Source organism: Phoenix dactylifera, chromosome 12 (genome assembly GCF_051530095.1).
Source record: "Phoenix dactylifera cultivar Ajwa chromosome 12, Ajwa_hap1_PhDact_Kaust_v1.1, whole genome shotgun sequence".
NCBI lineage: Eukaryota > Viridiplantae > Streptophyta > Magnoliopsida > Arecales > Arecaceae > Phoenix > Phoenix dactylifera.
Genome location: NC_143201.1, coordinates 17,361,510 through 17,378,225, shown reverse-complemented (window position 1 = coordinate 17,378,225; position 16,716 = coordinate 17,361,510). Strand labels below are relative to the sequence as shown.

General features: G+C 38.2%; 1 protein-coding gene across 3 annotated transcripts in view; it reads left to right on the top strand.

Annotated features, from left to right (window-relative positions):
- The window catches only part of LOC103717918 (uncharacterized), a 28,195-nt gene extending 24,272 nt beyond the window's left edge, over positions 1-3,923 (top strand). For 2 of the 3 annotated variants that reach the window (XM_088708699.2, XM_088708697.2), the window contains 4 exons: positions 375-468; positions 2,065-2,154; positions 2,335-2,518; positions 3,246-3,923. In XM_088708699.2, coding sequence (XP_088564825.2) covers positions 375-468; positions 2,065-2,154; positions 2,335-2,518; positions 3,246-3,655 — 778 coding nt within the window. In that variant the 3' untranslated portion in view covers positions 3,656-3,923. The remainder of the gene's footprint in view (positions 1-374; positions 469-2,064; positions 2,155-2,334; positions 2,519-3,245) is intronic. The other variant, XM_088708698.2, reaches the window with a different exon arrangement.
- The last annotated feature ends 12,793 nt before the right edge of the window (positions 3,924-16,716 follow it).

Genomic DNA, 16,716 nt, shown 5'->3' with positions numbered 1-16,716 from the left:
CTATACTACCAAAAAAGAATGAGGACACCACTCTTGGTTCTTGGTCATTTGTTTGCTGGAGCAATGGAGGTTGTCAAGTGGAGAAGTGGTCTTGGGACTACAGAAGTGCCATGAGAATTCAGAAGTTTGACTTTTACCATAGGAAAATAAAATGACAAGTTTGGGGATCATGGATTGTCTCACTTGAAATTCTAGAAGATCCAAATCTAAGAAAGACAAATTTGAAATGTGATCTTTGATTCATAGTGCGCTGCTGCTGTAAATGAATATACAGACATGGAGCTTTATATAACTGACTTGCAAAACAGCCCTTTAATATTGCAATGATAAGTTGCATCACAGATTATCCAGATTATCCTTTACCTTGTCCGTAGCCAGATATCTTTGTTACTTGCAAAGTCATTTTTCACAGGATTTTGTATCATGACGTTGGCTTTGCTTGCACGGCTTCGAGTTTTGGTTCAACAAGTAAGTATTCAGACTAAATTTTAGTTTTGTTTTTTCCAAATGGAATAATTATCTTGATATGGATGGTCCAGGTGAATTCTATGATAATAGAGATGATTATTGGCAACATAGAGGGGTGCTAGTGATGCAAATTATAATGTATAGGATCTTACTGTTTTTTCTTTGCAGATTCTACTACCATTTTAGTTGAAAAAAAAATTATAAGACTATTACAGAAGTTCTTTCAGGTCCAGAACATTTGGGAGTCACATTTTTAAGCATATAAAGTTCTATTTTCATTTTCGTGTTTTTATGCAGAATTGCTGTAGAATCAGTTTCTTTTTCCAGGATTTCTTCAGTCCAAACTGAATCCATAACCAGCGCATTTCTACAGCCCAAAATTGATAACGGTGTTCCATATAGAAAAGAAAATATCAGGAGATATCTGAAATTTTTTTGTGAATAATAACTTTAATTATGGCAGCAAGACACTTTTTAAAACCCTGAAACACCAATTGAACTTTCTAGATGTAGATTTCTAGCAATATAACTCTTTCCTGATCTATTTTTAATAGAAAGAGGATAGAGACAAATAGGGAAGGGAATGGAATAAGAGGGAATGACCTATTAGATTTCTCTCTCTTGGCCAGCCCTAAGTAGGTGCCCATTCCTCTTCTCACACTTAAGTAAATTGAGGTTTTCCTTTATATTCCCTGTTTAGCTCACTGAAACCCCTTATTTCTTACATGGCAAATAAAACCCCTAATTTCTTACATGGCAAATAAAACTTAATCCAGACTAACATTAGATTCCACAGGCTGTCCTAAAACATCTAATGCCCTAATTAACCATATAACGTGGTCTAACAAAATAGCGTCGAGAACTCTTACAATTAATTTAAATCCTAGTCAAGCTGAAAATTCAACAGATTAAACTAGATCTTCAGAGAAAAGATAAATTTGTTGCTGTGTCACAAGATCTTTGCGTTCTCGCTAGCCATATTTGATATGGTAAATTGGCTGTCATTGACACTTGCTATTAGAAGGCCAACAGTGTTCCACTTACCTTCAGAATTGGTATAAATTCTGTCTGAAATAATTAAATTCCCAGTTTTGTTGTGGAAAGGTACATTGTCACTTTGTTCTGTTGATATTTTGCTTCCATCTTCTATTGTATTTGTCCTTTGCTAATGACTATCAGGCATATATGAAATTCAAATTTGGAAATAATATGGTCATCTGAATCCACCCTAGAAACTATAGCATTAGATATTAGTATTTCGATAAATATATTTAGCTGACAAACTTGCTACCGCCTGATAAAAATCTGTTGTCAACAACCAAACAGAAAATTGTTTTCACCGCAAAAACAGCATTTGCGTATATTTACTTGCCATGTAAGTCAGAGATATGTTCATGCAATCCAACATTTTGATATATATTTTAGAACTTTCATGGATGACCAGTTTATGATGCTTATAGCTTGTATTTGCCATCAAATCCATGCCAGTGCTATGAAACTGAAATATATATCCTGAACATTGATTTGCTTTTTCAGCCGTTGCTGCACGGTATTGTCTGCCTCCCTAAGACCCCCTTGATTTACTCTTTTTAACAGATCTTAGTTGATGTAGTTTTGGTATTCAGCAAGGTCTCCTCTCTCTCACGGAAGAAGCATTCTGTCAAACTCACTCAGGATGGGGTAGAGGTCTGTTTTGTTGATTTCTTTCATAATATTTTATAAATTATTAGCTCAAACATCTTCATAATTTCTAATTTTATTTTCTGGAATGTGGATTATGATTAACGCATACCATATCACTATTTCAGTGTCGATATGATTTCTGCTTGTTTATTAAGTGATTTTGTTGTCTTTTGACTTTTACAGGCTTTCAGGGACTACCATCCCTCAGGTGGGGATGTTCTTATTTTAGAATGTGTCTGGGAAGAAGATAAGTTTGTCTTGTCCGAGAGGACAGAGAGAAGCAACGAAAACAATCAAGATGAGGATTTCAGTGCTCTTTCATTGGAGACATCTCGTCAATATGAAACTATAGAGCTATTCAGTGAAGGTTGGTATTTCGTGTTATCCTTTCAGGCATCCTTTGATCACAAAATATTATTTTACTTCAAGTTCAACCAACAAGTTTTGTTTTTGCTCGTCACTCTGATCACTTGAAGTGAGCATCATTTAATTCACATCTGCATGCTGATTGATGTGGACTTTGACATATATGCATCAATTATGATCATTGGATCAATAAAGAACTGATATTAGCTGTACGTTATCAAGCTTTTTATCTCCAATGAAAGAGCTTTAAGATTTTGCCCAAAGTAGGACTGGAAGGGTTCCAAAAATTCCAAGTTATTTCCGTTTTGTTTTATAGCTGGCCTTCCATCCATGGTGGGAGTAGTTCTTGTAGCACGAGAAGCCTTTAAATATCAATTTCTTGGGCAGCATTTAGTGATGAAAACATTGATAGTGCCTAATGCACGACCAGCGCCTTTTATTTAACCATTGATTCAATTGATGTTTATTACTATGAGGGTTATAGATCACTAAATAATGTCTCGGGTGGTTCCTAACTTCTTTTGATGGATCAGTTGAACTTGCATGCTGGCTGCATGAATAGTATGCTTTCATCAGTGGAATTTCTGTTAGATGATTTCCTTCGGATGCTGGTCATCTATTTCCAGTCTTTAATCATTAAATAATGCAACTCACTTTTAATTGGATTCTAATATTCGATATTACTGCTAATGCCTGTGTTGTTTATCATGTTTTCTGCCGAATTGCAGTCCTATGCACTGCAAATGAAGTCAGTTCAGATAACATTGAAGTGGAAATACCTGCCAAGGACTCATGCTCCCATCGCGTAGAATCTGCTGTAGATTCATCTGAAGACCAATCAAATATAAGTGATGATAAAAATATTGTGGACTATAAAGATGGAAAGCAGTTGGAAAGCCAGGAGGTTCCAAGTTCCGCTGCTGAAGGAATCCTACCTGTGAGTGTAGATTCATTCTCTGAGACTGGATCGAGGAAGAAAGTGGCATTTATTCCTGTGCGAGAGTCGAAATCCTCTGAGACGAGCACTTGGCCAAACAAGAAGATGAAGTTGGAGATGCCCTCACCCAATGCTACAGGAACTGAAGATTCTTTTTTGGATCTGCTGATGTCTGGAAGCATGACTAAATCTATTTTTTGATTAGTCATGGTTTAGTTGGGCCAAATTGGTTTGGGGATGGTAATAGCAACACAATGAACTTTCTTATCGTACTCACTGATTGTTCGATGATGGGGGAATGCTATGCGGGAGTAGGTGATATCAGAGCAACACACCTGGCAATGGTATCCAGTTACGCTTGAGAAACAATGTTCCATTTTTTTGCATCATTTTTTTGGCTAAAGTATTGCAAACAGCATATATAAGTGCCTCAATTTTCATTGGAAGGTACTGCACTCTTTTCAGCTTAGCATCCACCTGGTTGCCAAGGATCATGGTTTGGATAGAAACAATTGCTGCAGGTACAGAGCCTTTCATTTAGGCATGCATGCGCTACTCTGCGACATTGAAACGTGAGGAGGCGACGATGAAAGATGAGTAAATGGATGCTCTTAAACAGACATATTCATAGCATGATATTTGGGAAAAAAATGCTCCAAGAGTAGAATTACCCTAAGTTAAAACTCAGGAAAAGGGAATGGCACAAAATCCTCTTAATATGTGCATCCTCTAGTCTGGCTGATTCCTTTTAGATGCTAGGACCCTATGCATGAAAGAGAGAGAGAGAGAGAGTAAAGCCACCTGTCTATCTGTCATGTGCTGAAGCACTTAAAGGTTATGAATCTTGGTTTTGACAAGTCATTCCTTTTAGATCACATCCACACATCAATACCCCTCCTCAGCATGCCGAGTAGCTTTGTGTCAATAGCAGAGTAATCCATCTAAATGCATAGAATTGGGGATTGACCGGCAAGGGCCATGTATATGCCTTTAGATATCTTGCAAGATAACTAGCAACGGAACATCCAATGTAGAGACATGGTTATATTCAAAGTGGATGGCAGCAGCTCAAGAAATATTAAATATTAAAGCACTTCCTTAAACTCTTGACATGGAATTGTGGAAAAAATCATTCAACTCTTAATGCAAGATAGTTTCCAGAATGATGCACAAAAATGATAAATTTTAAGGCATCAAGCATGGGAATATACAATCACTCGAGAAACAAAGAAAATGATAGACAAAAAGAAACTAGCATTATGCAGACACAACAAAAAAAATAGAATAACAGATGGGAGAATGCCTCAGTTGAGTTTCCATTCTGATTTCTAAAGAGCCAGAAAGTCTAGAGTGTGATATAGCTTACTCTAGTAACTTAAGAATTGGATACTGCTTTTCCTTGGGGAACATGCTAGTTGTCAAAGTCCTATCATATGCACACTTATGATTATAGAGTATATTACTAGACAAATGATTAGGCCAACTTTCTAAAGGCAGCCTTAATTATGCAAGCGAACATTTCAATGATCTTTTCTATAATCTGGACTAAACTGTATTGCCCTCCAATGATCTTTTCAATGTTCAACCAGCAGTTGAGTCTTTGAATCCATCAAATATCATGAATCTCTAGGAAGTAACTTAGATGCTGTTCACTGCTGGTAAAAGCTCTTTTCACAAAACCTAAATTTTATTTCTCAAAAAACAAAAGGTAATTTTATAAATTCAGAACTCGATAAAAACCAGCTACACTTAAGATTTGTTAGGCAATGATCAGAAAAATTAAGTTGTATAAAAATGTTTACGTGGTTATCAATTATAATCACTAAAATGGCTATTGTAAAAAATGGTCTGTAAAATGGTTAAAGTAAAAACTTCTTTGCTCGAATATTTCTGATGATAAATTTCTGGTTCTAATTACTCAAGTGTGTTTATGTCTAATTAACTTATGTATAATCAATCCAGATGGATTTTGTAACCATTTAAAATCAAACCAAAATTTTTCAAAAGAAAATTTTCATGAAATGGGATCCATACATACAGATTCAATGAGTAAATAAAGTGGAAATTACATCAAGTGAAACATATTATCAGGTCAAGCGAAGAAAAAACTCCTAAACCTTGTTGAACAACCCAAAAATCATCTCTATGCCCCAATGAAGGATCTAACAAATAATGTTTACTGGGATGCACGCAGAACACCCCAAAATTATCCTTTGAAATCCAAAAAACCTGTAATCATCATTTCTATATGTCAATCAGCACAAAAGTAGACCAACAAAATTCATTAGAAGTCTGAACTTTTCACATAAAAAGTATGAGAGTTTCACAGAGAGAGAGAGAGAGAGATGGCTGGATTTCTGTTGGCTTTAACATTGGATTGATGATCGCTAAGCTGAGCAAAGAGAGGTGAAAATGGAACAAAAGTTGAGGAGAGACTTGGAAGATCCAGTTCTCAAGAAAAAATGGAACCCCGTGTCTCTCAGAAAACCTAATTTTCTAGTTTTATGATCCACTAAAACTCATAATAATATCTTCCCAAAGAGAAATTTTCATAAAAAACTATAAAATATATTTAAGAAATTCAAATTTGATATAGTTGATTGATCAAAGAGCGTCTTATTGCCTTCAGGAAACAAAATTGGAGCCATGTCACAAATAGGGTAGCACCAGAGCTGACCCAAACTTTAGGCTCTTCGGACATGGATCGGTCATATGAACAGGCTATTCAAGCTTGCACCAAGGTTAGGTACAAGTTGATCATAGATGCTTGATAATGGTTGATGAATCATGAGAAAAAAAAGGCTGATTCTCGATCCAATCCCGGCTTCTAGTCATACCAGTGAGCCAGCAAATCTTCAAGCTCAGCTCATTTATGAACCATGCTTATAAGTGTAGCTCATTATCTGAACAATCAGGCTTGAACAAACCGGTTAATTAACTGATCTTGAGCTGTTCCATCTACAGCTTGAATTATAGACAACCATAATTACAAATGATATTCAACTATTTATTTAGACATGCACTGCACCATAATGACTTAGAGAACAAATATCAAAATGACATTAAAGATATGTTAGTCATACAAGAACATTGAACATTGCATTTCAGAAAGCTAAGTTTACACATATCCTACTCCCCCCCCCCCCCCCCAACTATCGTACTGCATGCATTGCACTATTAAATTTAATAGAAATGATATCGGAGATCAAGAAAAACCTCTTACCTTTCATATGTCCAGCTTAAGCAAAATGCCATCATCAATTTTTGGTTAAGAGACTCTCACTGATAATTACAGAATTTTAAACATTATTCATCTTAAAAAAGAATAAAGAACTTTTGTACTTTTAGAAATGAGCTCCCTTAAGAGACCATCTCAATCATGTGAAATTGAAATCCATGATTTCATTTTCATATACCAAAATAAACCTTGCACCACTAGGTATGATAAGGGTTGAATCTTTGTGTCTTCTAAGGCATGGCGCCAAAACAGGGTTAGGTCATTTTTTTGGTTATGCCTTAACAATTATCACTTATTGAGGTTCAAGATCCTGCCGAAGCCACCAATTAACAAAAAGACTTCTACTTTTCATATAGTGTGACCACTTGTAGAAAAGTTATATATTATATTGAGCCCTATCACCAAGCCCTTCATAGACATCCTTGTTGTGATGGGGAAAAAACAAAAGAAAGATACTTGAAGGGGAGAGGCAGGCAGATATAGGTTAAAGCACAGAAGGAGAAATGCAACACTACCCTTTCACAAAGATATGGAGTTCATCTTTACTTTATGAATCTTCTTCAAACGATTGAGTTCCCTAGTTGATGATCTTTAAAAAGTCTGCATGTGAACTGAATCGTATCTCTATAACTATAGTTGCTCCCCAACACAACCGGCTGGTGACGAGCCATATATCCCAAGTCAGGACGTTGATGGTTGCTTCCCCACACAACATCCTGGTGACGAGCCATCTATCCCAAGTCAGGACGTTGATGGTTCCTGCCAGATTCACCACAGCACCCTATCGCAGTCTGATTCAGTAGTGCTGGAGCTTGTGCAGATGATTCAAGGTTCAGATCATATATCAGGGCTAGGTGGCTTTGACCAATTTTTGAAGAATATCAGTGCAGGTAATTCCACCAATGCCTTCTCTCCAGAAATTCTGCAAGGTGCTGGTGAGGAGACTGAGGAGATGATACAAGGTTCAGATCATATATCAGGGCTCGGTGGCATCGACCAATTCTTTAAGGATATTAGTGCAGACAATTCCACCATTGCCTTCTCTTCAGAAATTCTGCAAAGTGCTGGTGGGGAGATTGATGAGACGATACAAGGTTCGGATCATATATCAAGGCTAGGTGGCTTCGACCAATTCTTGAAGGATATTAGTGCAGACAGTTCCACCATTGCCTTTTCTCCAGAAATTTTGCAAGGTGCTGGTGAGGAGATTGAGGAGACGATACAAGGTTCGGATCATATATCAGGGCTAGATGGCTTCGACCAATTCTTGAAGGATATTAGTGCAGACAATTCCACCATTGCCTTCTCTCCAAAAATTTTACAAGGTGCTGGTGAGGAGATTGAGGAGAGGGCCACAATCCTTGCATCATTCGGTGATAACCTGCCCACACCATCAGTTGATGATATACTACGAGAGGTGACTGATGAAGGCTTTAATGTATAATTTATTTTTTCATTATGTAGGTCCTAGAATTGTTTCCCATTACATTTCTTCATAATTATGGGTGTCGCAAAAGCGAAGCACCTAACTATGATGATGTATTAAATGTGCCGATTGGTTACTATAGAAAAGAACTATGTATGGCTTGATCGTCCTTGTGAAGAGGTATGTTGGCAGCCCAAACATGTGCAGCCATTGATTTTTGTAAAAAAAATTTAAATTTCAGCATGATATCACTGCTAGAACTCATAGAAATCTATCAGTGGTATCAGAGCCAGATTCTCAGTTTAAGCTTTTATATTTTATAACTTGTTTATCCTTTTGTAAAATAATCTGATAGATCAATCACCAAGCCATCCGGGTCATAGCAGAAAGAAGGGATCATCACCCTCTTTTCCAATTCGATGGGATCTCTTATGGCCTGTAGGGGTGCCATTGTATTTGATTTTTGAAGATGAACCATAAAAGGTTGATTAAACTCTGTTTTAATCATCACAATTAAATCTGAAATTATGAACATGTTTAGATTAGATCTAAAGTATTTTTGTAATTGATTTAATTGCTGATGATGCATGATTAACTAGATCTGAAATTTGGATGCATGTGATGCATATTTATGTTAATATATGCAACATGAATAAATCTGAAATCATAAACTTGTTTAGATTAGATCTAAATAAAATCTATGATTTATTTAAACTCTGATATTGAAAGACATATCAGATCGGAAAACACATGCAAAAGTTGTATAATGTTTAAATTAATTCATGACAGTTTATATATATGATATATGAACATAAATCGCAATGATTTAAACATGAATTAAAAGGTGAATTACACATAATTAATTATCAAACTCAGATCTGAAAAATATTTTAAGAATTGAAAGTTTACAATTAATGTGTAATTAAAAAGATTATGCAATGATCTAAACTTTCATAAGCTTTACACTTAATTAAAAATTAAGTGATATAAAAACCTAGATCTAGTATTGTAACTCAATTCAATGACAATTACATAAGCCTTTGGGCATTTGGGTTAGCTTGAACCAAGTTCTTAAGATTGGGTTAGACCTAAGGTTAGAATCATTCATGGACTAATAGAATTAATTGATCAAATCTAATTAAGTAGTAACTAGATTAGGTCAAGAAAATTCTAGTTCAATTTACAGTAGTTGTAAATTAATCAAGTCCATGTCTTTGATTAGACCAAGATAGAACTTGATTTAAGCTCAGAGGTAGAGCCCGAGTCATTTGAGTAATCAAATCGAAATTGATTAACCAGTTGGTGTCTAAGGTAAGTTTGGTAGATTTGACCGATGGTTTTTAATTGGAAGCTACTCGCACTGATTCGGCTTTGTCGAGTTGATGGTTCCTGCCAGATTCACCACAACATCTTATTGCAGTATGATTTAGTGGTGCCGGAGCTTGTGCAGATGATACAAGGTTCAGATCATATATCAAGGCTAGGAGGCTTCGACCAATTTTTGAAGAATATCAGTGCAGACAATTCCACCAATGCCTTATTTCCAGAAATTCTGCAAGGTGCTGGTGAGGAGTCTGAGGAGATGATACAAGGTTCATGTCATATATCACGGCTAGGTAGCCTCAACCAATTTTCGAAGAATACCAGTGCAGACAATTCCACTATTGCCCTCTCCTCAGAAATTTTGCAAGGTGCTGGTGAGGAGATTGGGAAGATGATACAAGGTTCAGATCATATATCAGCGCTAGGTAGCCTCGACTAATTTTCGAAGAATACCAGTGCAGACAATTCCACCATTGCCTTCTCTTCAAAAATTTTGCAAGGTGCTGGTGAGGAGATTGGGGAGATGATACAAGGTTCAGATCATATATCAGGGCTTGGTGGCCTCAACCAATTCTTGAAGGATATCAGTGCAAACAATTCTACCATTGCATTCTCTCCAAAAATTCTGCAAGGTGCTGGTGAGGAGATTAAGGAGACAATACAAGGTTCGGATCATATATCACGGCTAGGTGGCCTCGACCAATTCTTGTAGACAATTTTACCATTACCTTCTCTCCAGAAATTTTGCAAGGTGCTGGTGAGGAGATTGAGGAGAGGGCTGTAATCCTTGCATCACTCGGAGATAGCCTGCCCATGCCATCAGTTGACGATATACTACGAGAGATGACTAAAGAAGGCTTTAATGTATAATTTATTTTTTCATTATGTAAGTCCTAGAATTGTTTTCCATTACATTTTTTCATAATTATAGGTGCCACAAAAGCGAAGCACCTAACTATGATGATGTACTAAATGTGCCAATTGGTTGCTATAGAAAAGTCATACGTGTCTTTACATACTTCATGGCAACATATGCCCCACTTTTTTTTTTTACTCCAAGAAACAAAAATTTGTTGGAAAAATATTTAAGGTGAAATATGTGTTATTTGTCTATATATGTGCAAAGTATTTGACATGCTGCTATTTAATGTCCTAGACAAGAAAAAGTTTGATAAATTGCTATGTGTGTGCATGTATATGTTTATGTACATGCATCCATTTCTACGATTGTTGTGTCGCATATACTGAAGATATGTCATGTTTTACTAGCTCTTTTTTACTTCCTTCTGGGTTGATGTATTCAAAATCCTTCAATTCTATACTTTTCGCAAATATTTTGTTATTAATTTGAGTTAATCTTATCAATAGTTCGTAAATTTTGTATAGTTTAAGTTTCGCCAACTAGTACCTAAGGGCATATCAACCAGCAACTGGTTTGGCAGGGTACAGATCCCTATTGTGCCGCTTTAGGACAAATTGACATTAGTAGAATTGGAGGGGGAGGGCAAATTAACAAAGAGAGAACTGGAGAGTGAGGTGGAGAGGAAAAAGGCGAGAGAGGAAAAGAGATGGGGAGAGAGAGAGGGAAAGGGCTTCTACCAAATTATCCAATAATAAAATACATCGTCATCTTGTTTTGATTATCCATCAATATTATTTTGGGCTTCCACCATCCTACTCTTCATAATCTGTTTTGAATCTCTAGGAAGTAACTTAGATGCTGTTCACTGCTGGTAAAAGCTCTTTTCACAAAACCTAAATTTTATTTCTCAAAAAACAAAAGGTAATTTTATAAATTCAGAACTCGATAAAAACCAGCTACACTTAAGATTTGTTAGGCAATGATCAGAAAAATTAAGTTGTATAAAAATGTTTACGTGGTTATCAATTATAATCACTAAAATGGCTATTGTAAAAAATGTCCCAAAGAGAAATTTTCATAAAAAACTATAAAATAGATTTAAGAAATTCAAATTTGATATAGTTGATTGATCAAAGAGCGTCTTATTGCCTTCAGGAAACAAAATTGGAGCCATGTCACAAATAGGGTAGCACCAGAGCTGACCCAAACTTTAGGCTCTTCGGACATGGATCGGTCATATGAACAGGCTATTCAAGCTGGCACCAAGGTCAGGTACAAGTTGATCATAGATGCTTGATAATGGTTGATGAATCATGAGAAAAAAAAGGCTGATTCTCGATCCAATCCCGGCTTCTAGTCATACCAATGAGCCAGCAAATCTTCAAGCTCAGCTCATTTATGAACAATGCTTACAAGTGCAGCTCATTATCTGAACAATCAGGCTTGAACAAACCTGTTAATTAATTGATCCTGAGTTGTTCCATCTACCGCTTGAATTATAAACAACCATAATTACAAATGCTATTCAACTGTTTATTTAGACATGCACTGCACCATATTGACTCAGAATACAAATATCAAAATGACATTAAAGATATGTTAGTCTTACAAGAATATTAAACATTGCATTTCAGAAAGTTAGGTTTACACATATCCTACCCCCCCCCCCCCCCCCCCCCCCCAACCAACTATCGTACTGCATGCATTACACTATAAAATTTAATAGAAATGATACCAGAGATCAAGAAAAGCCTCTTACACTCCATATGTCCAGATTAAGCAAAAAGCCATCATCAGTTTTTGGTTAAGAGACTCTCACTGATGACTATAGAATTTTAAACATTATTCATCTTAAAAAAGAATAAAGTACTTTTGTACTTTTAGAAATGAGCTCCCTTAAGAGACCATCTCAATCATGTGAAATTGAAATCCATGATTTCATTTTCATATACCAAAATAAACCTTGCACCACTAGGTATGATAAGGGTTGAATCTTTGTGTCTTCTAAGGCATGGTGCCAAAACAGGGTCAGGCCATTTTTTTGGTTTTGCCTTTAACAATCATCACTTATTGAGGTTCAAGATCCTGCCGAAGCCACCAATTAACAAAAAGACTTCTACTTTTCATATAGTGTGACCACTTGTAGAAAAGTTATATATTATATCGAGCCCTATCACCAAGCCCTTCATGGACATCCTTGTTGTGATGGGGAAAAAACAAAAGAAAGATACTTGAAGGGGAGAGGCAGGGCAGATATAGGTTAAAGCACAGAAGGAGAAATGCCACACTAGCCTTTCACAAAGGCATGGAGTTCATCTTTACTTTATGAATCTTCTTCAAACGATTGAGTTCCCTAGTTGATGATCTTTAAAAAGTCTGCATGTGAACTGAATCGTATCTCTATAACTATAGTTGCGTGTCTATGATAGGCAAAATAAATGATAAGAAGAAAACTTCTATTAGATCTTCCAAGGTATAGTGCAGTCATATTCTTCAAATTAATTAATTAATTAATCAAACAAGACCTATTCTACTTAACGTCTAAGCAATACCTGGAAGAACTGATTCCACAAACTAGTTTTTCCAAGGCTCAGTGGGTGCTCTCCATGAGTTATCTTCACCTTCCAACTCTTCACATTTGCGACCAGCAGATTCTTCCCAACCCCCGTGTGATATCTGACTGGCTAGCAACCGAAACTTTCAGAAACCTCAGAATGGCCCAAAATTATATACAAATTGAAAAATAAAAACACAGGTGAGCATGGTTCCTTTTTATTTTTTGAGTTGGAAGTGCCTAACATTTGAATAGTTTCTACGGCAAGGCTTCAAATTTTTTCAAAGCAAAATATTTATAGCTTTTGGCAATAAAACTGGAAGTCCTCAAGAAAACTCACAGGGTTCACCAAAAACTCTTGTTTAAAAGCCTGATACTGAATCCGCTTCTTCTCCAACTCTTGTGCCAATAATTCACGATTATTCGGCAAATAACCCAGGAGAAGCAGCCCACCACAAAGACTCCAACATCGCTCCAATGTCAGCAAAGTGAACAAGAAAATAAAGAACCCAAAAGTTATTAGCTTACAATTGTTTCCATAAACAAAATTCAATGAAAATATGATGGTTTGAAAACAGGACATTTGGCAAAAACTACAATTTTCATAACAATTTGACTAAGAAAATAACTATCACAAGTCCAACAAAAATTTACGTTTCCAACGAAATGCAGCATCAGATTAGCAATGTGAGCTGTTGGGATTCATATTTGCAGACATTACAAACTACAAATCGGGCATGAAATAGAAATAAATAAATACCTTCCTTGCTGCAAATATCAAGCGCTGTACCATCGTAATGAAGGTTTGGTGGTCAGTTGCACTCTTTTCAGCTTAACATCCACCTGGTTGCCAAGGATCATGGTTTGGATAGAAACAATTGACGCAGGTACAGAGCCTTTCATCTAGGCATGCGCTACTCTGCGACATTGAAATCTGAGGAGGCGACGATGAAAGATGGGTAAATGGATGCCCTTAAACAGACATATTCATAGCATGATATTTGGTGAAAAAAATGCGCCAAGAGTGGAATTACCCTGAGTTAAAACTCTGGAAAAGGGAATGCCAGAAAATCCTCTTAATATGTGCATCCTCTAGTCTGGCTGATTCCTTTTAGATGCTAGGATCCTATGCATGGAAGAGAGAGAGAGAGAGAGAGAGAGAGAGAGAGAGAGAGAGAGAGAGAGCATAAAGCCACCTGTCTATCTGCCATATGCTGAAACGCTTCACACGTGCGAACATACATACGTGTTATGTATCCAAAAGGAAACCCGGCAGTTAGCTCGGTGCAGTCTCCTCAAGCCCTGAAGCCCCCAAGGTGAGTATGCATTCGGATCAAACTAAGCGGGTGCGAACAAAAGATCCGAGCCCGATTGTAGTTTGGCTCGTCACCCCGCACACCAGAGCCCGTATATATATCTCTCTCTCTTCCGTTGGGTCTTCTTCGTCCCCAGTTCTTCGCCGTCCAAATCAAGAAACCAAGAATCAGAGACCGATTACAGACCTCGTATCTCTGTTTCTTCCCCTCGGTGTTCTCCTCCTGCGTGCTGCTGGCCTCTGTTCTTCGTCATCCAAGCCAAGAAACATTAGCAGAGATGACAATGATATTGCCGGCCTCGCCTCGTTTCTTGATCTCAAGGTTCAACTCGTAACCCCATCTTCTCAGTCCTCACATTGTTTCTTGATCTCGGTGTTTTCCTCCCCCGTCCTCTGTTCTTTTCTTCGTCCTCTAAGCCAAGAAACAATGCCGGACTGGACAATGGCGCTGCTTCCCGGCTTTGTGTTCCACCCGCTGGACGAGCACCTCCTAGACTTCTACCTGAGGAAGAAGATCCTCGGCGAAACGCTTCCTGGTGGTATCATCGTGGAGGCCGACGTCTACGGTGACGACCCCAAGAACCTAACTGGTAAGCGAGTTCTTGGAAGATACCTATCTTTCTCCTTCTAATTCCTTGGTTTTCTGTTGCCCTGTATTCTTGATTTAGAGCTACCGACTTCTTTGGTTTTTCTTGGGTGGTCGCAGCGCGGTATAACATGGCAAACAGGGATTCCGAGTGGTTCTTTTTCGCATCCAGGTCTCGGAGACATCCGGGTGCCGAAGATAGCAAGCGGGTATCCCGGAGTGCGGGCTTGGGACGGTGGAAGGCCACCCAAGGCATCAAGACCGTGCTCGATTCCAAGCGCAAAGTCCTGGGCTCTAAGCAGTGCTTCTGCTATATGGAAAGAAGCCTTTCCGGTGGAGAGAAAAAGAGCATATGGCTCATGGAGGAATATTCCATCCATGGCCTTCCAACAAAAGATTCAAATAAGGTATTCAGATCACCCTAAACAACTCCCGTTATCCCTGTAGCTGCCGTTCTTTTGATTTTGGACATGGATTTCTTTTACCAGCTTCTCCTCTGTTCTGTTTCTGATTGCAGCTGGGTGAGTGGGTCATATGCAAGATCTATCTAACACCGAAAGCTCGCAAGACTCCCACCACGACGCTGGAAGATCTACCTGAAATGCAACCAGTCAACCGGACAGCACCGGAGCCCGCAGCAAAAAGGATAAGGATGGAAGAGCCAGAAACAATGAATTCACTTTGGACACACCCCTCCGAGGACATTGCCGGTGATTGCCGGATCCTTCAACCGCCGGACAACCCTCTACCGCAAATAATCTATGTGTCCAATACGCCCGTTGATGGTTGCTCCCCCACACAACCGGCTGGTGACGAGCCATATATCCCAAGTCAGGACGTTGATGGTTGCTTCCCCGCACAACATCCTGGTGACGAGGCATCTATCCCAAGTCAGGACGTTGATGGTTCCTGCCAGATTCACCACAACACCCTATCGCAGTCTGATTCAGTAGTGCCGGAGCTTGTGCAGACGATTCAAGGTTCAGATCATATATCAGGGATAGGTGGATTTGACCAATTTTTGAAGAATATCAGTGCAGGTAATTCCACCAATGCCTTCTCTCCAGAAATTCTACAAGGTGCTGGTGCGGAGATTGAGGAGATGATACAAGATTCATATCATATATCAAGGCTAGGTAGCCTCAACCAATTCTCGAAGAATACCAGTGCAGACAATTCCACCATTGCCTTCTCTTCAGAAATTTTGCAAGGTGCTGGTGAGGAGATTGGAGAGATGATACAAGGTTCAGATCATATATCAGGGCTTGGTGGCCTCGACCAATTCTATAAGGATATCAGTGCAGACAGTTCCACCATTACCTTCTCTCCAGAAATTCTGCAAGGTGCTGGTGGGGAGATTGAGGAGACGATACAAAGTTCGGATCATATATCAGGGCTAGATGGCTTCGACCAATTCTTGAAGAATATTAGTGCAGACAATTCTACCATTGCCTTTTCTCCAGAAATTTTGCAAGGTGCTGGTGAGGAGATTGAGGAGACGATACAAGGTTCGGATCATATATCAGGGCTAGATGGCTTCGACCAATTCTTGAAGGATATTAGTGCAGACAATTCCACCATTGCCTTCTCTCCAGAAATTTTGCAATGTGCTGGTGAGGAGATTGAGGAGAGGGCCGCAATTCTTGCGTCACTCGGTGATAGCCTGCCCACGCCATCAGTTGATGATATACTACGAGAAGTGACTGATGAAGGCTTTAATGTATAATTTATTTTTTCATTATGTAGGTCCTAGAATTGTTTCCCATTACATTTCTTCATAATTATGGGTGCCGCAAAAGCGAAGCCCCTAACTATGATGATGTACTAAATGTGCCAATTGGTTGCTATAGAAAAGAACTACGTATGGCTTGATCCCCATTGGGAAGGGGTACGTAGGCAGCCCGAACAGGTGCAGCCATTGATTTTTGTAAAAAAAATTTAAATTTCAGCATGCTATC